General features: G+C 38.9%; 2 protein-coding genes across 2 annotated transcripts in view; both read left to right on the plus strand.

Annotated features, from left to right (window-relative positions):
• Positions 1 to 1,726: 1,726 nt before the first annotated feature.
• On the plus strand, positions 1,727 to 9,300 carry cnga4 (cyclic nucleotide gated channel subunit alpha 4). The gene is made up of 6 exons (XM_072397683.1): positions 1,727 to 1,770; positions 1,880 to 1,986; positions 6,185 to 6,768; positions 6,866 to 7,111; positions 7,558 to 7,723; positions 8,558 to 9,300. Exons 1-6 carry the CDS (start codon positions 1,727 to 1,729, stop codon positions 9,298 to 9,300), a joined length of 1,890 nt encoding a protein of 629 aa, XP_072253784.1.
• A 1,254-nt stretch (positions 9,301 to 10,554) lies between these two features.
• Positions 10,555 to 23,320, plus strand: part of trappc10 (trafficking protein particle complex subunit 10) — a 32,548-nt gene continuing 19,782 nt past the window's right edge. Inside the window, exons 1-7 of the mRNA XM_072396554.1 lie at positions 10,555 to 10,726; positions 14,495 to 14,576; positions 16,144 to 16,279; positions 20,304 to 20,503; positions 21,291 to 21,486; positions 21,789 to 21,900; positions 22,044 to 22,291. Coding sequence (XP_072252655.1) covers positions 10,666 to 10,726; positions 14,495 to 14,576; positions 16,144 to 16,279; positions 20,304 to 20,503; positions 21,291 to 21,486; positions 21,789 to 21,900; positions 22,044 to 22,291 — 1,035 coding nt within the window. The 5' untranslated portion in view covers positions 10,555 to 10,665. The remainder of the gene's footprint in view (positions 10,727 to 14,494; positions 14,577 to 16,143; positions 16,280 to 20,303; positions 20,504 to 21,290; positions 21,487 to 21,788; positions 21,901 to 22,043; positions 22,292 to 23,320) is intronic.

The following is a 23,320-nucleotide window of genomic DNA, read 5'->3' on the forward strand; positions in this document are numbered from 1 at the left end:
ACAGGAGCAGCCACTCTTTCCCAGATTGTCTATGTCCTCTGTAAGGTAATGAGGGCAACTTATGAAAGTTTCTGATTTATGTCTAGGAGTATTCATACCTGCGTCTCCTTCTCCTGCTTCTTAGTTTTCTCTGTTTCCTGGAAGCAAGTATCTGCCTTGTGTTCCCACTCTATGTCCTTTGTGGTAGTTCATGTGGCAATTACACAAATGCTTCCTTGGTGTTCTGCCTCAGAATTCTTGTGGCTCTACAAGCCTGCGAGATTGTGGCAGCTTGTAGCTCAAGGGTAAGAGCAGTCATCTACCAACTGGAAGGCAGCATGTCGAAGTGTCCTTGGACAAGACACTGAACTCCACGATGATTACTGACGCGTCCATCGGTGAATGAATGCACTAGCTAAGTCTTGCTTTATGAATGTGGCATGTAGCATTAAAGCTGTGTGTGGTCGACTAGAAAAGCTCTACGCAAGTTGTTACAACTGGATGAATTAGGATTAAAAGAAATCAGAAACAATAAGCAATGTGAAAAGAGAAATATTTTCTCAACCTTTTAACTTGAATTTTTTTTTTTTTTTTTTTAATTATTTTTACTCAACCAGGGACGAATGGAAAAATAAATGTAATTGTGTAAGTTAAATATACTTTGCGGACTGTGACGCACCTACTGTTGTTGATTCCTCAATACTGCACTCAATGTTTGCTGTGTCTCAGCATCTCGAAAGGATAGAGACAGACCGCTCTGGTATTCTAGGGGAGGCAAGAATTCCCAGAGCACTCATGACAGCTGTTGTTTCTTTCCATAGAGACCAAAATCACTAGGCAGTGCTCAGGTAGACCTGGTTTGTTATGAAGCAGACTATACTATACAGAATGAAAAGCGCACCTTTCAACCACAGAGGAACACTTGACCATGCTTGCTTAGACATCACTTTCGCCTAAGACTTTCAAGAATGGAAAAACAGGGAAATGGTTTCGTCAGAAGTAACCAGTGGCTTAGACTGCTCATATGTCATGAGCAGAAAATTAATGAGGAAGGAGAAGATAATGTCACAGAGGAAGGGAAGCATAACTACCTGAACCTGAAGTTGAACATCAAGTAAGTAATGACTGGACTCAAAATTTTTGCAAGTGGAAAAGGGAATTTGTGATGACAGATATCTGATAGTGGTACCATAAGAAGTGTAAAAATATCTATGCATATATTCAATTATCTTTTTTAAATGTATCAAAAACTCTATGATGAAAGAATGTCTAAATTACAGACAATATACTATGTTCAATAGTTGTTTTGTTTTTTTGTATAATGAGAATTTTTCAATTATTATTTACACGTACACTTCTGTTTTTGAATTAGGTCTGCATTATCACAGAACATTTCAATACTTCCAAACATTGGGTAACAGCATGAATACTGTTACATAATCTGACAATGAAATTATTGTATTGACTTATTATGTGAGATCATTGAGTAAAGATAGGTTTTACATATGTATATAAAATCTGTCTTTACTGAATGAGTGTATATATATATATATACAGTATATGATGTTGTGCTGTAAAAGAATTTGGTACAATATTATGAAGAATATCAGCCAATTTAGATGTGGAAACCATAATATCTGCATGACTCTATTTCTCTTTAATGTTATCTTTTCTTCATTTTTCTTAAAGCTGGAGAGAGTGGATAGTTGATCCAGCAGAGCAGTTCTATTATATCTGGCTACAGATTATGATAGTTCCCATTGTTTACAATTGGGTGATCATCATTTTGAGGTAAATGATTGCAGTATAATGAATATCATTTAGTAATTATATCCAACCTTAAAACTTGTGATGATAGCACATCCTCTTAAACCCAATCTTACTGGTTATATTTTGTCAGGACATGCTTCACTGCAATTGCATTGAGCTACCTTCCTGTGTGGCTTACACTGGACTATCTGTCAGACCTAATGTATGCTGTTGACATGATAATCACTCTTCATTCTGGTAAATACCTTTTATTTGTCTTGATTATGACTGTGTCTCCAAATTCAAATGTTACAAATGGAATAATAAGGAAGCACTGGAACACAATATACTTTTAGCATTGTGGTCAAACTTCACAGATCAAAACCTTATACCATTTTCCAACATTATGTTTTATAAGAGCTGTATGAGTGTGTGAATGGGTGAATATGGTATGAAGAAACGTTAGAGCGTTAGAAGCGCTTTGAGTGGTCAGCTAGACTAGAAAATGCTTGCAATGATGGAGAGACCTGGAGAGGCGGGATTGTGAGGAATGCCTCCCTGATCTGCTGTCTCGTTTTTGGACTACTGTGCCAGCCATGGATTGTCCATCACAAACACTATGTTCAAACGTAAGGTGGCTTATGCCCTTGAGCAAGGCACTGTATCTGGTATCTGTCTCCATGAGTGTGTGACCCTGTGCATGTTCATTTGTGTGTTCAACAGGTGCCAATGTGGATGGGTTAAATGCGGAGGACAAATTTCGTGTATTTCTCTGCATGTACATGACAATAAAATCTGATCTTAATCTTAATCAGTGTACTTGTTACCAGGCCACCTTAGGCCAAAGGCAGATGATCGACTTTGCAGTTGTGTCATTGGGCCCCTGTCCTCGAGGTCTTTAACTCGCACCTTCGGGAGAGTTTCTCCCACATACCAAGGGAGGTTGGAGACATGGAATCCGAACGGTCCATGCTTAGGACTTCCATTGCAGATGCTGCAAATGTTGTGGCCTGAAGGTTGTCAGTGCCTGTTGTGGTGGTAACTGACAGACCTGCTGGTGGACGCCAGCGGTGAGAGAAGCCATCAAGCGGAAGAAGGAGGCCTTTCAGGCTTGATTGTTCTGGGGATCTTCCGAAGCAGCTGACAGGTACGGAGCAGCTTGAAGGGCCGCAGCCTTGGTGGTTGCTGAATCTGTCTTGGCTGACATGCCTCTTCAATGTTGCAGAGAGATCTGGGTCAACGCCTATTGTTGTTTGTTGTTTACAACATGTGTTGGACTCCGCCAGTTCTGCCCTTTGTCAGCAATCCGGTTTGTGATTTTCATGGACACGATCTCAAGACGTAATCGTGGAGAGAATGGTGTGTGGTTTGGGAACCTCAGGATCACATCTCTGCTTTTTGTGAATGATGTGGTTCTGTAGGCTTCTTCAAGTTGGTTTCACTAGCACGCACTGGAGCGTTTTGCATCTTAGTGCGAAGTGGCCAGGCTGAGGGTCAGCTCTTCCAAATCCGAGGCCATGGTTTTCAACTGGAAAAAGATGGAATGCTCTCTCCAAGTTGGGGATGAGTCCTTGTCACAGGTGGAGGAGTTTAAGTACTTATTCATGAGTTATGGCAGGTTGGAGCAAGAGATGGACAGACAGATTGGGGCTTCAACAGCGGTAATGAGGGTGGTGCTCTCATCTGTCGTGGTGAAGAAGGAGCTGAACCGGAAGGCGAAGCTTTTGATTTACTGGTCCATTTTTGTTCCAACCCTCACCTATGGTACATCTTTGTTCCAACCCTCACCTATGATCACAAGATCTGGATAGAGACAGAAAGAACAAGATTGCAGATACGAGTGGCTGAAATAGGTTTCCTTCGGGGGGTGGCTGGGCTCAGCCTGCGAGATAGGGTGAGGAGCTTGGGCATCTGGAAATAACTCAAAGTCGCTCTCCTTCACATGAAAAGGAGCCAGCTGAGGTGGTTCGGGCAACTGGCTAGGATGCCTCCTGGTCACCTCCCTTTGGAGGTTTTCGGGTAGGCCCCGGGGCAGACCCAAGTTTTGCTGGAGTCCTGATTTGTCCTTTCTGGCCTGGGAACGCTTCAGGATCCCCCAGGAGGAGCTGGGGAGAGGGATTTCTGGGTTTCTCTCCTGGTCCCGTTGCCTCCACAACCCAACCTCAGATAAGGGGACGAAAATGAATTGATGATCTTTACTAGCATGAACAGATGGTAGTTTTATAATACTTTCACTGTTATTAGTATCTAATTTGAAATCCTCCAATGGATCTGTACTTGAATTAAACAAAAGGTATCCGAGAAGCTGTTTCAACATTTTCCAACTGAACAAGTCATAAAGTTTAACTTCAAATCAGCAACAAAAACCTAAACTGAGATTAAAAATGTATTATTTCCTGCTGGTTTCATAATGAGATTCCCTTGTCAATGCTCTCACATTGTAGTGTGTCACTGGTCCCCTAGAGGAATTATACCATAAAGTTTGTTTAAAAATGTGTCAAAGTTGCATGAATGGGATGTCTGAAACTTTTGCAAGACAGGTGGATCTGAGCTTTATTTCCAGCAACCAAAGGTCTTTTATGGGATCCTTTCTTTTGACCTCTCCATATCAACTGCAGGAATTAGGATAGAATTAGCTCCAGGGGAGAAATTTCATACCCAAAAGGCCCTAGTAGGCAGGTGGAATTTTTAAGACTACCCTTAATCTTTGGGGTGGGGCATTCAGAACAGAACATTTCTCATTGGCTGAGTATTCCCACTATTTTATGTCTACCTTTTTGTCTAAGTGAAGTCAGGTTTAAGATCCACAATAGCTTACAAAATCTGTTTCAGTTATACTGTAGGAATACTTTGTATAATATTATCATTTCTGTGTCATGGACCTTGATAACACTGCTGGGGGACTGGGGGAAGACAACTGAAATGTATGAAATCTCTGAATGAGAAAATCAAGCATCCAGCCTACCAAGTTAAGATCAAAACTAAAATTACTGAGTAATTTCTCATCTAACAGATGAGGTTGAATGATATTAAAGGCAGATGAGAAATCAATGATGACAATCATGATTCCCACTACCCTCTAGATGTTTCTATGAGAGATTAAATAGGGTGATTGTGGCATCTTGCACATCCCTCTTGGCCCAATAGGCAAACTGATATGGGTCTAAAAGGGGCTCTGCTTTGAAGTTTTTCAAAATACTTCATGACCAGGACAAGATTTTTTTGTTTTTTGAATTGGCTCTATATGAATGAATTGGATTATTTAGAAATCAATTAATTTCATTTAATTTGATTATGATTACAATGAATTGAATTCCAATTGGCTTGAATTGGACTATATTATTTAAGTGCCTTGAGATGACAATTGTTGTAATTTGGCGCTATATATATAAAACTGAATTGAATTGAATTGAAAATAACAGGCCTGAAATCTTTAAGGGTTTGGATGTGACTAACCTTGGCAAGAGGTACCACCACGAACCGTTTCCATGGAGATAGCACCCTCTGATGGGAGAGTGACATAAGAAAAGATTGCTTTGCACACAGTTTCAGCCGGGGACTAGCAATATTATCTGTACCTGGTCTTTTCTTAGATCTACAGTGTTTAAAACAGTTATGATGTTATATTCATTGAAGGAGGGGATAAATGGAGGAGATGCCACAAAACTGACCCCTGGAGTGATAAGCAGGGATCCTCTGACTAGTCCTTAACATGCACAGTCTGTATATTGCCCCTCCTAAGGACAGTGCAATATGTGGGAATTAGATGCACACAATTGTGATCAGATGAGCCTAAAGATGGGAGAGGAATGGATTTTTGTGTGTCTTTAACTGAGAAATAGCGCAGGTCCTACATTTTACTGTGCTTGGCGGAGCATGTGACGTACTGATGAATGTATTTACGTGTTTTGGACAATGAGCAATGATTGATATCACCAAGAATGGTGATCGAGGAGTCGAGATCACGTTTGAAGATTTTGGGTTTCTTGAAAAATGACTTCACAGCCATTGTTGCTATTCACAATGTGACCACAAAGCTCAGACTGTGACAAGAAAACAGTTAATTAAACAGTTAATTAAAATTAAATTAAAATTAAAACAATCTCTGATTGTTTCACAACAATTGTGCTCTAAGGAGCCTAAAATTCTGGAGACATATGAAAAATTAACAGATTTTAAGTGAATATACTGTAGCTTAAGGGGACTTCCTGGTTTTACTGTAGACTCAGTGTTGCAGTGCTGGGACTCTGACAAGAACTGATAGGGTTAGGTGACGCAATTTAGTGGTCTTAATTAGCCTCATCTACCCTGAACCTCAGACATTTGTGTAAATGCAAAAGACCTATAATAGTCTTTCAGCTCTGGTCCATTTAAGTTCTGGGTGCTGTCAACATGCATATTTAGTCAGCTGTCTGAAATGCTTGGGCTTTGTTACTCCATTTTTATCCTCCCTCAGGTTTCATGGATCAAGGTATCCTGATTACAGACCTGACTCATTTGAGAAAGCGTTACCTGGGGTCTAAACATTTCCTATGGGACCTAGCTTCCCTGCTGCCAACGGACTTTCTCTACTTTGCCTTTGGCATAGAAACTCCTCTGGTGAGGATAAACCGTCTTCTACGCATCCCACGACTGAATGAGGCCTTGGATCGCATGGAGACGAGAACTTCCTACCCAAACACTTTCCGCATCACAAAGCTCATGATCTACATCTTTGTGCTGATCCATTGGAATGCCTGTCTTTACTTTGCATTGTCCAGTTACATTGGCTTTGGGAGTGATCGTTGGGTCTATCCCAATATCACTAATCCAAAGTTTGCCTCCATGCGGCGTCAATACTTTTACTGCTTCTGGTTCTCTGCTCAGATTTTCACCACAGTTGGAGACACCCCCCTGCCAAGTAGGGAAGAGGAGTACTTATTTATGATTGCAGACTTGCTCATTGCTGTGCTGGTGTTTGCATCAATTGTTGGCAATGTTGGCAATGTCATCACAAGCCTAAGGGACCGTGACAATGTCTTCTTCCCGAACCATGAGCTGGTAAGTTGTAAGATTGTAAGACAAAGGAATCCAGGATCTTGTCGAACAACATTATTTGGCCAAATTTGAGAGAAAATAAAGCTCTTCTTTCTTTCAGGTTAAAGCATACCTGCGTAGCCACCACATTAGCAAGGAACTTCGGCAGCGCATTGACAACTGGTATCAGCATCTTCACATCAACAAGAAGATAATGCGAGAGAACGAAATCCTAGAGCAGCTTCCTATACACATGAGGACGGAGATTGCTGTCAGTGTTCACCTTCCCACGCTCTCCAAAGTCACCATCTTCCAGAACTGTGAGAAAAGTCTGCTGGAGGAACTGGTTCTTAAGCTAACGCCTCAGGTCAGGAAAAAAAAGATGGCAGTCAGTAGCAACAGTACTTTTGTTGAGCCATGTTGTTAGTCCTATGTTAAAAAATGCAGAGGACTGCATTAGTGGGTATTTTACAGAAAATTTGGTGGGATTTGCAAAGTCATGAACTTACCTGCAGATCAGAAAAACATAAAGCTTTTCAACTATGAATTATACAGTCTCATATACTCTTGCAGAGTGGAACTGAGCATACTCTGACCTATGTAAAGTAAAACAAAGCAAACGGATGTATTTATTATTTTTAGTCTTAATTATTAGAGCAAAATAGCAACAATGCAGCTGCTGCTTTTGGGTGCAACAGTCAGTGGTTGATGGCTCAGTGGCATATTTTTATCTTCTAGATTTCTAATAATGATGATATAATGATAATAATGATGTTGCTTTGTGGAGTAGGTTTCAAATGTCTTTTTTTGCAGGTGTTCAGCCCTGGAGAGTATGTTTGCAGGAAAGGAGACGTTGGTCATGAAATGTACATCATCAGAGAGGGTAAACTTGCAGTTGTTGCAGATGATGGAGTAACAGAATTTGCTGTGCTGAGTGCAGGGAATTTCTTTGGAGAAATTAGTATCCTCAACATCAAAGGTAAGGCGCGTGCTTTGCACGTGTTCTCATAACAACTTATTAAAACAACCAAGCTACAAAGAGGCTCATGGTAAAGAACTAGTCCAATTCCTGCTTTAATTGTTCAAACAGTTGCTGCTGTATGTCATTTTATTTTCCTGATTAAAAACAGATCTGGCAAAGAGAGTGTGATTGAATGTATTGAATGATGAAGGAGTATTGAAGGAGTATTACTGTAGAATTGCAGCAAGCAGATATAGCAAAAATGTTTTTGTAAAAATGGAAGAGACTTCTTTGTGTGGGGTTTTTACATTTGGTTCTACATATCAAGTGAAATGTGAGAAGTGAAAACACTAGTGACCAGTAAACTATGTTAAGTTTTCAAGAGTGGAAAAACTTGGTATGTGCCCTTTTAAGAAAGCCAAAGTTAAGATACATGAGACTATCCTGTATATCTTCTTCTGCTTTCGGCCTCTCCCTTTATCAGAGGTCGCCACAGCAAGTCGATTGGCACATGTTTTATGCCGGATGCCCTTCCTGACGTAACCCTCACCATTTGAGAATATCCTGTATATGAAGTTCATAAAAGCTAATTACTAGTTTGCTGAGATGGATCAGTAAAGCACAAAAGCCAGAAAGGGGAAGGACTGTAGATTTTTTAAAAATTATTTATTTATTTATTTTTTAGATTAATTGAATATTGATGCCTAAAATATATTTACTCCACATATTTTTATGAATTGCTTATTTCAGACAGCAACAAGGATATTTACTTGTTTCTAAAATGGTCTTGTGCTGAGTATAAAAATGTGTTGGTAATATCATATTCTCAATATTCATATTGTTTCCCTTTAGGTAACAAGTCAGGCAATCGTCGCACTGCCAACATCCGAAGCATCGGCTACTCTGATCTCTTCAGCTTGTCGAAAGAGGACCTGACTGATGTGTTGTCTGAGTTTCCTGCAGCCAAACGTCACTTGGAGGAAAAAGGCAGACAGATCCTCACAAAGATGGGCATGCTGGAGGAGAGTGTGGATGCAAAGGAGGGAAAAGCAGAGAAGGTTGAAACCAAGATAAAAAGGCTTGAGAGCAATTTGGAAGTCCTGCAAACAAAACTAGCACGACTCATGGTGGAATTAGAGTCGAGCAACTGCAAGATGCAGGTCAGGGTGGAGAGGCTGGAGCTGGAGGTAGCAGCTCTGGATTCCAAGCTGCTAGATAATGGACAAGTGGGAGAAGGGACGCTGGGGAGAAGGGATGGCGTGGGCGGGGAGGTTGGATTGGAGCGAGAAGAGGCAGAGGGAGAGGGAGAGGAAGAGGAGATTTCAGATATGAAGGTGAAAAAACAGGGACAGAGAGAAGATGGTGATGTGACTAAAGAGAGGGATGGTGAGAGCACTAAAAGTACAGAGGAAAAGATGGAAAGCATAGTCGAGGGAGATAAATCTGCTCTGAAGGAGTCAGATAATCAGGGAGAGAACAAAAAAGGCAATGGTGGCGAGAAGACCAGACAGAAAGGAGATGAAAGACCTGGGAAAGGTGATGGAGCTGAGATTGAACCTGGAAACACAAAAGAAGGTAAAAGTGGGGATAGATAATATGAGGAGGGAATGGTAAATGGACTGTTCTTGTATAGGGCTTTTATAGTCTAACTGACCACTCAAAGCACTTCTAACACTAAATGCCACATTCACACACACTCAATCAGCACACCTTAAGGCTATACATAAATATGTGCTTTCTAACCATTCATACATACATTCATACATCGATGGATACATCGGTAGGCAACTTGGAGTTCAGTGACTTGCCCAAGGACGCTTTGACATGTAGCCCAGGGAAGCCAGAGTCTAGCCACCGACCTTCCGACTGATGGGTGACTGCTCTTCCTCCTGAGCTACAGGAGGAAGACTTGTGGAATAAAAGGCAGAAAAGTTTATGAAAAATCTAAATGGGTGAATGGAGAGGAAACAAAAACTTATAGACTCCAATACAATGCTGACATACTTTCTACAATACAACTAAATTTCCCTTGATGGCAGCATTGAGTCCCTAACTTTAGATAAATTCACCATTAAAAGCAGAACTGGGTGTTGAGTCTGTGTGACACAATTTGAATATTACTGTGTATTTGTTTGTACTTAGTTTTTGTCATCAATCAATAAAATTTTGATCGGAAATTTTGTAGGTTGAAGGGTTATGAACTGTTGCTTTTTAAATGCATTTAATTATTGCATTAACTCTACATTAACATATATTATAACATTCATTATTTTAGTTTGTTGCTTTAGGGTCTATTGCAGCTTTAAACTGTAATTTAATAATTTTTTTGGATCATATCATTTCATGTGTTATGTTTATTTATTTTTTGTCACTTTAATTTTCCCTTCATGTTGTTTACATTATGAATGTATCCTCTTAGATTTTTTTTATTTTTGGATAAGACTTCTGTCTTACACACTGAATTTCAATTTAATTTAGATTAAAAAAAGTATGTTTCAAGGAAAATCCACAAAGGGTAATTTCTGAAAATAAAGGTAGAGATTAGAATTCTTCACCACATCCGTGAACTGTACTTATACACTTTTAGTCAAATAATTTCCTATTCATTTTAGAACTGTATAATTTCTTTTTCAGTTCTGTTGAATTTAATCAATTGAAATTCAATTCTATAATTTTCTATTAATTTTAGAAAGGAAACTACATAGTCGCAAATAAGTTACTGATATATATAGCAATCTTAAAAGTGCTATTGCTTAATTTACTTAGAAATGCTAAGTGGAATTCTTGCCTCTCATAAAAATTACAGGTTAGCCCTTTAATGACGCACGGTTTACGCATTTCCCGGAAGTGCAGTGGGGGACACAGGCCCCATCGATTAAATACAACTGCATACATAAGCACTTATTAATAATAAAGCCCTGTTTGTATGTAATTTTCATGGAGTTCCACCGCTGACGCATATGGAGTGTCAAGAGGAAAGGCCAATCATCTATACCATGGAAAACAAGCCGATTGTAACATGTAAGTGTATAAAAGAGACGCTCAGTCTGATTTCTTTCTGGTCTTGACAGTTAGCCTGCTCGCTGTGTTCATTAGCTCCTTTTAGCTAAGCAAGCTGTCATCCTCATAATAGGCAGCTTGGAGACACTGCTTGTGTGTTTAGTGAATTGTAATCTCGTTTTTACTTGTTCAATTATAACGTTTTTACTGGCCCGTGCTAACTACTTTGCTATTTGTGCTAAAATGTTATTGAAAACGGCATCTTGCTCAACTAGCTTGAAGCTTCACTGATTAACAGGCCGAGCTAACGACATAACGTCACCAGTAGTAACTGCATTTTTCGGACGGTTATCATATTGATTCCTGCCGAACTGCCACTGTTTTCTCTGCTAGCAGCTCAAGACATAAGGTTGGATCCGGTCACCATTCAGAAATCCCTTTGAATCTAATTGAAGCTTGTTAAAACGAGATATTTTAGGAGTGGGTTCCAGCTTCGTTTTACACCGCAGACCGCTCCATTTTTAGTACCTGGCCTCTGTGCAAGAACATACAGAGACACAGTGAAGTCAGAAAATCGTCGTGATAGTTTACCATAGGTGGCAAATTAAAAAACTAAAGCCCAGTGGAAATTTCTGAAGAGTTGCCAGGTGTCTTGCCTCAGGTGTACACTGTTGACATTACAGCTTGTTCATCTGTTAGTTTTACATTGGTGTTTGTGTTCTGTAATTAATAATTTTGTCAGAATCACAGTGAACTCCTGTAGGTTTTTAACAAGTCTTGACAAGTTTTTAGAGCAAATTTCTGTAATATTCATGATTAAATATTCATCTGACTGATAAGGCAACTACCATCTGCCAGTTATTTTGCCAAAGTTTCAAACAAATTAATGAAGGCACATCTACAGTGCCTGCAATCTTGTTGTGGTGGCTTCTTGGAAGTAGTTTTCTTTAATACTTGATACTTTTTCTAATTTAAAAAAATGTGGTGCAGTCACAGTACAAAATAAACCTACTTTAACTGAGACACTGCAAACACAATGGAGTAAAGTCAATGTGTAACTTCAAGTAATTTTGTTACCGAACCCTAACCCTCTTATCGTTTGTTTTTATTTTATGCCAAAAGGGGTTATAAAACTGTCAAATTCTAACAGTAAAATCCATTACAAATAAAAGTTGAGGCCTCCATAGAAAAGGCACAGGCCACTTTACTGTGAGTTTTTTTTTTTTTGTGTGTGTAAATGATCTCCTGCATAAGTTTGTATGCAGAAAACAGTACTCTGTGTGTGAGCGGGGGCTGAGGGATGGAATGGGGTCACAGTTGTCCGATGCCCCTCTAGTCATTGACTTCATTTTTACATTCAGTGTAAAGAGTAGGCTTGGAGGCAAACTTTGGGGTGTGCGACAAGCTGCCTCTTCTGCATTCACAAGCAAGATGAGCCATGTTGCTCTTTTTCTTGACCATCAGTGTAGGATTGACTCACATGGTCACATAGATCATTTTGATGTCTGTTTGGCAGAGGTTGTGTTTGATGAAAATTCAAAGTTCAGTTTTGTTTGGAGCGTACTAAAGCTGAATTTCACTGGTTAATGCCAAACTGACAATGTGAAAAGACCACCAAACCACAGTGCATGCAGACAGTTAAGAAATGTAAGAATAACATTCAAAATTATTGGCTGTAATGATGCAAGGAATACATGAAGCTGCCTGAGGGCCAGATCTACAGCAACTGAGCTTCTGCTCCTTTTGCCTCTTATCTTCCTTTCCCCTTTCCCCAAACTTCCCATTTTCAAATTACTCAGTTTATTTGCCCATAGAATTCAATGCAACAGTGAGGTCATACTCTTTGCCACATAGTAAAAACTGCGTCCAATGATGTTACCTAATCGTCAGCACTGGGAATCATAGTGGCCTAACACTCAAACTCTGGATTCAACACAACTCTCTTAAAGGTTAAGTGTTGACACTCTTTCTGCACAGTATTTACATCCATACAGGATAAAGAGTATTATAATAGGTTTCCTTTTGCATTTCTATGGCATTCATCAAACATGCTTTATTTCATGAAGGGGTGAAGTTCTTTGTATGTTCACTAAAGTGTTTTGTAGCCACTTGGGTGCATTGACATAAATATTTGGTACAGTCTGAACTTTGGATGATCTTAGTTGTTTTGGTACTTTTGTTGTTCCTTTAGCGTTACTATGTTGTGGAAAAGACAGAAGTCGAAGTGCTTTGTGATGTATTAAAGGACGGCATTTGTCTGCAAGGGCTCAAGGCGCCGCAATGTTTGCCTCTATGAAGGTATAAAACGGCCCTTAGATGTTTTCCACTCTCAGTGAAATTCAAACAAGTACCTTAAACAGTGTTGACACACATTTAATTTGAAATATACTTTCTGTGTGTGACAGATACATTTGTTTTTTTTTGTTTTTTTATTTTGGACTGTGGTTTGCATATCGGATTGGAGGCCTGTGGGAATTACTACAATAAAACTAATGTGGTATTTGGGGATCATGCTTCATATTCAGCAGTGTCAGAGGATCCGAGATAGGGATCATCTTAACAGCAAGCCAACCTATAAGAAGAGGAGCGCCTTATCTCTATGAAACGGAGGGATAGAGCCAAGGAAACAAATTGGGATTGGGGCCAAATGTTTTTCCTTCTGTGTGAAAAAGCTGATGCAGTTTGTGACTCAGAGGGTTTATGGCAGGGATGATGGTTTTGGTGATAACAGATACTGTATACATGCATGTTGCAATGCTTGAGTGTTGAGTGACAGTAATATGGAGAATGGAGCATATTTATATGAAAGGCCTTCCTGCTTGGCTGCTTTAAAATATTTTTTGCTCCGTTTAAGTACTACATCTGCACAGATGACGTTTTCAGTTAATGACATCTAATGAAATTTAAATGTTGGATCTATTAATAATATGACTTGAGCTGTGAACAAACTTCCGAAGAAAAGATTTATAGCTGTCTATCATAACGCATGTGAGGAAATTTTTGTAATTTTGAAACACTTCTAATAATGTTTACTGGATTTTTCAGTTTGACTAGTCATTCCCAGCGTAAAGCACAGTAACAATAGAAAGGCATGAAATGTATGGAGACATATGAAGAAGATGCCATACAGACCAACTTCCAAGTTTTTTTTTTTGGAAGCAGGCATTTACCTGTCAATGAGCAGAGGAGACAAAAGTAACCACAAAAAAGAATGAGAAATTCCAACAAAGTTTGAGAAGAAAAGCATCTTTGTGTTTTGCAAATAGATGGATTTTTATGTTGAAAAGGCTGATATAAATTGGCAGAAAGGTAGTTTAGTTGTCAAATGAAGCACATCATCTAGGTCCACATCGCTTTCAGGAGAGATCAGATACAGTGGCAGAGAGCACTTTAATGACTGTCCTGCCAAAATGTCAGCATTCTCTGTTGGTTTTAGTCACAAAAGAAAATTGTGGCTCTGGGTTTTCTTTGGACTCTTAAGAATTTTCTTGTGTTGTAAGGACAATTGTCTTTCATTGTGAAGTATTTGTTCACTTAAGATTTTTGTTATGTTTTTCAACATGTTTGCATGAAACCTCCCTTTGCATTTTGTTCTCAATTAGTCTAAGTCCTGCAGAGTTCATATTTTCAGTTTTTCATCAAATCCTTTTATTTATCATCTTTAATTTTTGGTCAGTTTTTTTGTAGTCACAATTAGTATTACTAGCTTTTCAGATCATCGTCCACAGAACATATTACATGCGGTGCTTTTGATTTTTGTGGTTCTTTATCTTCCCCTTTTTGTTGCAGGTGCAGGAGATCAGGGCTTGTTTACATCTCTGTATACCTCATTGGCTCAACAACTTCCCAGGGAGCCAATGGAATGGAGGAGGTGAGTTCTGCACTAAGAAATTCATGATATAAAAATATTTTTTAGAAAATGTCTGTATATGGTGGCATAATATTAAGCTTTTAAAACTGAACAATTATTTATAAAGAAAAGTTAGATTTTACATCAGTACAGTTTTTGCAGTTAAGCAATACATGAAACGAATTTGCAGCATATTTAGTAGTAAGAATAAGGAGTAGCGTGTAAGGATGTAGGCTATATATTCATTCATTCTGACATCAACAGGTTTGGTCAAATAGCACTAGGGAAGAAACTGGTTGTTTTGGCAAAGCCATGATATGAAGCTCCCAAGATACAGCAACAGAAAAGACACAAAATGATTCAGGCCAGAGTCTATTTCTTTGACCTTGTTACTTTATGACAGAGGTTTTTAATTAATGTTCTGGGAAAACTTGCAGTATTTTATGGCTTAATCCACATTCCAAGTTGGGGGTATGTTTTCAGTGTAAAAGCAATAACACACTGTCTACATGATGAATGGGGTTCTCATTTGTTTGTTGTGTGGAAATACTGTAACAGACATTGTTTCACCTTGACATTTATCAACTAATCTGGTGAGTAAAGTTATTCCTGGCCTTTTTATGACGTTTTTTACATTGTATTTTTTTTTATCTTCTAGTGCTAAAAAATGGATGGAATTTTCAGGATATGAGGAATTTCTGGTGACACACCTAATTAAATGTGTTCAGGATGAGAATATTGACTATTACCTTTTACTAGAGTTATAGTGACCTGAATCAAAGTGAATAAACATAGCCCCAGAAATGGGAATCTGGGTATGTTTTTATGGGAAGTTTATATATTTTACTTTCTATATCTTGCTGTCAGTGTTTTGTAGTCAAGAAATTGTAAACTTACTGTACATGTAAATACTCTCAGATAAAGACATTGTTTCTTTTAATAAGAGATTTGATAAAGAACAGCAGTAGTCAAGACAATAAACTCAATTTTCTTTCAACCCTATGAAAGACAGATGGCCCATCAGCTATTTTTATTTTTTTATTGTTTTTATTTTATTTATTTTTTTATATAACTTGTATATCTTCATTTCTAAGTTGCTTTGGATAAAAGTGTCTGCTAAATGCATAAACATAAACATTTTCCACACAACCTTGCTGTGAACATGAGATATTTCATTGGCGAGTCGAGATTCTTATGATCTAACTGATGGTGGCGTTGTGCTGTTATAAAATTTAAGTGCTCTGATTTTGTTTTCTATTTATCGCTCGTAACTATAATCCTCTACAGGTATCTGTTAATTAGCAATTCAGATATCAATATACTTTGAAAAATGCCATGGATAGGCATTTTAGGTCAATTTTACTTGAATGGAAAGTGGTTAAAAACTCTCCTCAGAAATAACTGTTGGTCCAGTAAAATACTTAAGCTTTAGTACTTGTGTTTTTTGTGGAATTTATGAGGCTGATTGTTGTGTTTTAAATTACGCTTAAAATGATAGAAAGCAGGCATACCTTTTCATTAAGTAATATAAAATTACTTAATTTGACAGAGAAGGATGTTTTAACCCTCTACTTTGTCTTCGCTGCAGGACTTATGGCCGTGCACCAAAAATGATCCACTTAGAAGCTAATTTTGTCCAGTTTAAAGAGGAGCTCCTCCCCAAGGAGGGCAACAAGGCTCTTCTCACCTTCCCCTTCCTCCACATCTATTGGACAGACTGCTGTGTGAGTAGATTAAAAACACGCAGACACACACACACACACAGTGACACTCCTCTGATTGGCTGGAAGATCGAGTGCAGATAACCCAAATCATGGAATTTTTATAAATCTAAAGTTTCTTTGAGGGTCTTCTTGTCTGATTGAAGACCTTAATATTGTAATGAAATGCATGAAATGAATACTCCCTCTTTCTTTCTTTGGCAAATAACACAATTGTATATTGCAGTTACTCTGTTAAGAGCAGGATGATTAGACATGGGTTTAATCACCTGCTCCTCTGTGAACCCTTATTACAGCTTCACATACAGCTATTACAGCTTATATTGAAGGGTATTCGTGTAACAAGGGGGCCGAAAGCAGTATTGTCCCCAGTTTGTTTGGCAGAGCAAAGCTCCTAAGCAGAGATGACAAGGTTGTTAACTCTAACCGCTATAAAATTTGCATGGAAATTGTTCAGTATTCTGAGGGCTTTGCAGTCTTTTGCCAACAGTAGATGATCGGGGATCCTGGACAATTAAAGGGTAGACAAGGGTCCTGCGGATTCCAAAGTCGGCAAAGTCTCTGTAATACTCACTTTGTGTCTGAAAATACAAAAATCTGGTCTTGTGTTAGACTTTACACTAGTATAACTTGAACTTTACTACATATTGAGTCCAGTCAAACTGTTATGACTTATCTGCTATATTACCAAATACGCAGAGTATCTCTTAACCATAGTTTTTCCTCCTAAATGTGCATGTATGCAAGCTTTATGTGTGCAAAAGTTGACAAAGTGTTGAAAATTGGAAAACATTTTAAAACATGTTTTTAAGGAACAGGAAAGATAATTTTCACATAAATTATATATACAAAAAAAGTTAAGTTCTCATCTGTTTGTGTTTTTCACTTGGCTTTAGTGGATCCTCTTTTGGGAACCTGCAGTCATCAGCCTTAACCAAACTTGACATCTAGGATTTTAAGGAATGTACAGAGAAAGCAGGTTGTAGAAAAATGATAAAGGAAGTAGGAACCTGCTGCTGCTGACTAAGCAGTTTAGTTTGAGGAAGTGCTGTCATTATCTTGTGGCTCATGACATTTCCCAACAACTGGGAGTAATGGGCCTGTGTGTATATGATATAGACACGCCAGTGCAGTACTGCAGTTTAATACAGTGCACATGAAGGATGTCTGCTTTTATAAAACTGAGAGGTTGTCATATGTGTAGTTGCATTGTTATGGTGGAAATTAGAGAATGGAGTCAGTGCCTGCATGCCAGGCTTTTTAACCACATTTAGACTTAGGGCGCTCAGGGTTGAAATGCTGCTTTCTGGCTTGCCATGTTACCGGGCTGGTGAGAAACAGGCTCAAGTTTGTTTCAACCAAACAGGTTGGTTTGAAAACACAGTTAAACTGTTAAATCTTTGATGACACTGAAGAGTGGGAATCAGTGCCTCCCACTCAAAACAACTGTGTGTACACAATCTTGTTTTTTTCAGAGTTGGTGAACTCTGGTGAAATGACTTGTCTGCACTTGGGGCTGATAAAACTTTTATATGCAGTTTATTTGAATGGATAAATTTGTGCACAAACATGCACACTGATAAGCAAAAATGTTTCAGCCAAAGTAATGTACTTGCAGGTTGTATTAGATTGATAGGTTACTGTAACAAGTTCAGTGTCACCAACACTTAACTACACAGTCCATGATGTGACAGTTGCAGCAACAGAGGGCACACCTTTTTAAAGGTGGCTACAATGGTGAATGCCATGAAATTTACATGGATTCATCACCGTTGTCCCAATTAACAGATATATATGATTAAAAGATTTTCAACACTAGACCCACCCACTGTAAAAAGGAAGTGATCTATTTTATTATTTGACTTTGACTCAAGATACTACTTTACTTAATTTATGTATATTCACCATTTACATTCATGGCAAATTTTGATGCTTTGTCATTTAACAGGAAGTCATTGTAACTGCCACATAGAACATCTATTCATCACTACGTTTAAAACATAAATGTATCTGTCACACACAGGAAGTATATTTCAAATTAAATGTGTGTCAACACCGTTAAACGTTTAACTAAATATTCTCATATGACTAAAGTTTTGTCCACTTGTACCAGGAAATCGCCACGAGACAGGAAGTTGCTTTAACTCTGTAGTGCATTGTCCAACGGCAATGGTCCCAGACTGAACACATTTGCACATCCATATCAACTCATGATATGAGCCAAGGTGCGGGGAGTCCAAAAACATGCATGTCAGATTAACTGGTAACTCTAAATTGACCCTAGGAGTGAGTGTGAGTGTGAGCGTGGCAAGTTGTTTGTCTGTATGTGGCCCTTTGTGGACTGGCGACCTGTCCAGGGTGTACCCTGCCTCTCACCCAGTGGCAGCTGGGATAGGCTCCAGCCCCCCCGCAACCCTGAGGATTGATTGATTTAATAGCAGTTCAATGAAGTGTCTTTCTTTTATCAGATAATGGGAAAGCTTATGGGTTTTACCAGAACTTTTGTTCTGCTGGTAAAATATATTGCCCTCATAGCATACTGCCGACATTCCCTACCTATAGCCAAGCTTCCCATGATCCGCACTCACTTAGTCACGTCATCAAACAAAGCTGTACTATGAGTCAATATGCTTTACCCCACTTACATCCTTGACACTCTTGAATAAAATATTGTAGAAAAATGACAACCATGGTCTGACAAAAATGAATAAACAAAGAAATAGAGAAATAGTCTGTCCTGCTCCACTGTACACTTGGTGTCAGACTAGGTGGGAGAGATATTGGCTGCATGACATGTCAGCAGTCTAAGCAAGCAATTTTTACCCCTTGATGTGTGGTGCCAAAGCTTTAATACTATTGTTTCTGCTAGGTACTTGTTTAACATTCATGAGACCCACATTCACACTGAATCACGAATAAAGAATAAAAACAAACACTGCGGTTTTAACAATAGCTTGGAATGCCCTGCAGGTGGCCTTTCAATATGGCTGACTTACAAACTTGCAGTTACTGCAACAACCCTCTCGGCAACAGGACATTTTTATTTTTAGCTAATTTATCATGTGAATAAAATGAATGGGCCATACTGGTTAATTTAGAATACCTCAATTCTCATTTAAATCCGTGATTAGAGTTAAGCTACATAGCACTTTCCTAACCTGTTGATTGCTCCATTGCTTTTGCACTTTTGTTCATAACATTGACCATTTGCCTAATACTGAGTAGGTCTTCATCATGCTGACTAACGAGCTCTGACCAGTCAGGGTGAGGCCAAAGAACACATGAGGGTGCCCTGGAGTGTCTGGTACCAGGAATATCTACATATATTTTTTTATATCCATCGCTTTTTGTCAGGTGGAGTCTATGTGGATTGCCACAGATGCCATCATATCCCAAAAGATTGGTGTTTTAGTTTGGAGGCTGAATGAACACCTCAGACTCTTGTAATGTTATGATTATAATTAATTGAACTCCAATTGGCTTGAATTGGACTCTATTATTGAAGTGCCTTGAGATATAGTTTGTTGTAATTTAGCGCAATGTAAATAAAACTGAATTGAATTTAATTGAATCCCACACTGACTCCATAATGTTGACATCAGAGCTATGTGTCGTTCATGCTATCTATTGCAGGACTCCTTGTCCTTGATGTGGCTAAAAATAGTTATGTATTTCTGATTTGTCCATTTTGGGGTTGTCGTCATGCCACAGAATAAATTTAGAACAGCTTTGACAACTCCTTGGGGCTTTTGTGCAATGCAGTCATCTAAACAGCTGAAGTGTTTGTCACACTACTTTAGGGCTGGCATTAGGAGAGTGACTCTGGGACGCCAGTGATCACTGTCTATCCTCCTGGAGGTGTTGTGGGCCCAACGAAACACTGATGAAAGGAGGTTCCCACCGTGTTGGTCAGCACTGCTCACTGGTCTATATAGGGATTATTCACTGAGTCTGGTCCATTTTCTCTTGTAGCACAAGTTGCTTGTGTTTACTAATCGGAAAGCTGAATGATATTTTTTTATTGTAGGACACAGAGATATATAAGAGCTCGGTGAAGGAGGACATGATGCGTTGGCAAAACAGTCTGCGGACCCATGGCTCAGCAGACTGGGTCATCATCGTTGTGGAGACTAATGACACAAAGAAGAAGAACAAGACGAACATCCTGCCTCGTTCTTCCATTGTGGACAAAATCCGTAGTGACTTTTGCAACAAGCAGAATGACAGGTTAGAGACTTTCTCCCTTTTAAATAAGTTAATTGATTAAAAAAAAATATTGATTTAAAAAAAAATTATTGATAAAATTACATTCGATGATAAGAAATGGTTAATTCACAAACCATTGTTAGCCCTCAGTTCCTTCTTTTGCTGCACCAACAGTAAAAAGAGATTGTTCTGCCTCTGTAAAGGATGATGTGGAATGAGATAATATGTAGTGCTGAAACAATTGGTTGAAGCCCAAGTTAGTTTACGAATCCATTTTCTATTTATTATGGCTAACAAAAAAGCTGAATAGGAGTCATATATGTTTGAAGCCAACCTGTGTTCACATTTCACTGCAGTGTGTCCTACAAGTTCAGAGCTGCTTGTGTTGGTGGAACTCCAATGTACTGATTATGTGGATGCTGATAGTCTGTTGTTCTGAAAGCATAACAGAATAAAATAGCTCAGTCAAATGACTTGAAGCTCAGCACTGTCCTGTCTTTAGTCCTCTGAAACATGTTTTTAGATGTCTTTAGATGTCTTTAGCAATACATCTAACAAGTCAGAAATATTCTGGGCAAATGAGTGTCAAGAATGGAGATTACAGTGTGAAGGCCACACAGAGATTCTGGAATTTTTAGAAAGATGCATGTACTCAAATTTCTTTTAAAAATATCTGAATTCATTATTGGAAATGAAAATGCTTTCCTTTTCATGTATTCTCATATCAGGCAGCATAAGGAGTAAATACATGTATTCCTTATGTATTCAACTTCCCTGTGTAAATGAAGGTTATTGTCCTGTGATCTAGGTGTGTGGTTCTGTCAGATCCTTTGAAGGACTCATCTCGGTCGCTGGAATCCTGGAATTCCTTGCTGCTGAAGCTGAGAACTCTCCTTCTCATGTCGTTCACCAAAAACCTGGGCCGCTTCGAAGATGACATGCGTACGCTCCGTGAGAAACGTACCCAGCCCGGCTGGAGTTTCTGCGATTACTTCATGGTTCAGGTACTTACAAAAAAAAAAAGAAAGCACAGACAGGTGGGTGCTGATTTGGGGAATTGGATTGTGTGCAGAAAGTGACGTAGACAGTAGGCTAAAAAGATGCCTTTCAGCTGACTGTATATTTTATTTCCAACATGTCTTTGAGGATGATTTCATTAAACTTTATTAGGATGACCAGATGAAAACAAATTCAACGCTTTGTTGAGGAAGTTTTTGTGGTTCTATTTCCTCTCTGCGCCTGTTTTCAGTCTTATTACATTCAGTTACAGTTCAGTTTTGTCTTTTGTATGTATGTGATTGTACAGGAGGAGCTGGCCTTTGTTTTTGAGATGCTGCAGCAGTTTGAGGATGCCTTAGTCCAGTATGATGAACTAGATGCTCTTTTTACTCAATACGTCCTTAACTTTGGAGCTGGAGGTATGTAATCTCCACTCTACGGCTGGTTTCAGTATATCTGTCCTCTTGATTAATATAAACATACATACATACATGTGTTTTTCTCTTCCAAGATCACAACTATGCTCTAGTTTTAGTATTAACGAGTTTGCTTCTGTTCTCAGATACGGCTAACTGGCTCGGCTCATTCTGCGCCCCTGTGTGTAACTGGAGCGGCTTGCTGCTACGGCGACCAATTGATATGGAAAAAAGGGATAGCATTCAGCGTGGAGAGGCCAGCTTGTTAGACCTGAGGAGCTACCTGTTCTCTCGCCAGTGCACTTTACTCATCTTCCTCCAGAGACCCTGGGAAGTCACTCAGAGAGCCTTAGAGCTGCTCCACAACTGTGTCCAGGAGCTATGTCTGCTGGAGGTACACAGGAGTCACAGATGGCTTTTTTCATATACCGTAAATTCCGATCTACAGAGCGCACCTGAATATAAGCCGCACCCTCTAAATTTAAAAAGAAAATCCATTTTGTATTTGTATAGGCCGCACCGGATTATAAGCCGCGGGTGTCCACATTGTAATATGAAATATTTACAAAGAAAGATAAACTTTTGATTAAATGCATATGGTAACATAAACAAATACATACTGCAAATGCTTTTTTTTTCGAAAAGTGCCTGTAACATGACTGGTTTAAAAAAAAAAAAAAAAAAAAAAAAAGACAGTAGCCTACCAGGAAAAGTCATTGATCGCCTTCTCCATCTTCCTCCTGTACACTAAAACCATCAAAGTCATCTTCTTCAGTGTCCGAATTGAGCAGCCACTTACTTCTCACCACTCACAATTTCGTCACTCACTTCAGTCTCTTCGTTGTCGCTCTCACAATCTCATCTTAGATTGCCTTTGATTTTAAAAGCTGCATCATATGCATTTATTTCTTTGTTTTCCATGTTGAGGGTGAGTACAAATGACCGATTTACAATAATTTGGTAGTGTAAGTGTGTTTGATTTGTCGTACAATTTCATTGGACCACTGTGAACTATATGTTAATTTTATTGGTCTAATGTTGCGAGGCAAAATGTTTTTGGTGGCATGAGAAAAAAAAGAAAAAACATACCGTATTTTTCGGACCATAAGGCGCACTTAAAATCCTTTAATTTTCTCGAAAATCGACAGTGCGCCTTAAAATGCGGTGTATGAATGAATTAATTCTGGTTGTGCTTTCTGACCTAGAACCGATTTTATGTTGTACACGGCGCTCAAAAATCTGTCAAAATGTTTTAGCACGGCCTTAGTACGCGACAAAGCTGAACTGCTTGATGGATTGAACATTACGGCCACCGTAGTCACGAGCCTCGCAGAATAATACAGTCTGTGCTTCAACGTTAAGGTGTGTGCATTCACTCATTAATTTTCTATACCCGCTGCCCCAAAAATGGCTCCTGTTAAGA

Source organism: Leuresthes tenuis, unplaced genomic scaffold (genome assembly GCF_036924035.1).
Source record: "Leuresthes tenuis unplaced genomic scaffold, fLeuTen1.0.hap1 SCAF_12, whole genome shotgun sequence".
NCBI lineage: Eukaryota > Metazoa > Chordata > Actinopteri > Atheriniformes > Atherinopsidae > Leuresthes > Leuresthes tenuis.

What these genes read in the sequence shown, in the direction of transcription:
- cnga4 (XM_072397683.1), top strand. Translation starts at nt 1,727, where the DNA reads ATGATAGTTCCCATTGTTTACAATTGGGTGATCATCATTTTGAG. An exon ending in GATAATCACTCTTCATTCTG is followed by an intron (nt 1,987 to 6,184) that starts GTAAATACCTTT and finishes ATCCTCCCTCAG; the next exon opens with GTTTCATGGATCAAGGTATC. An exon ending in TTCTTAAGCTAACGCCTCAG is followed by an intron (nt 7,112 to 7,557) that starts GTCAGGAAAAAA and finishes CTTTTTTTGCAG; the next exon opens with GTGTTCAGCCCTGGAGAGTA.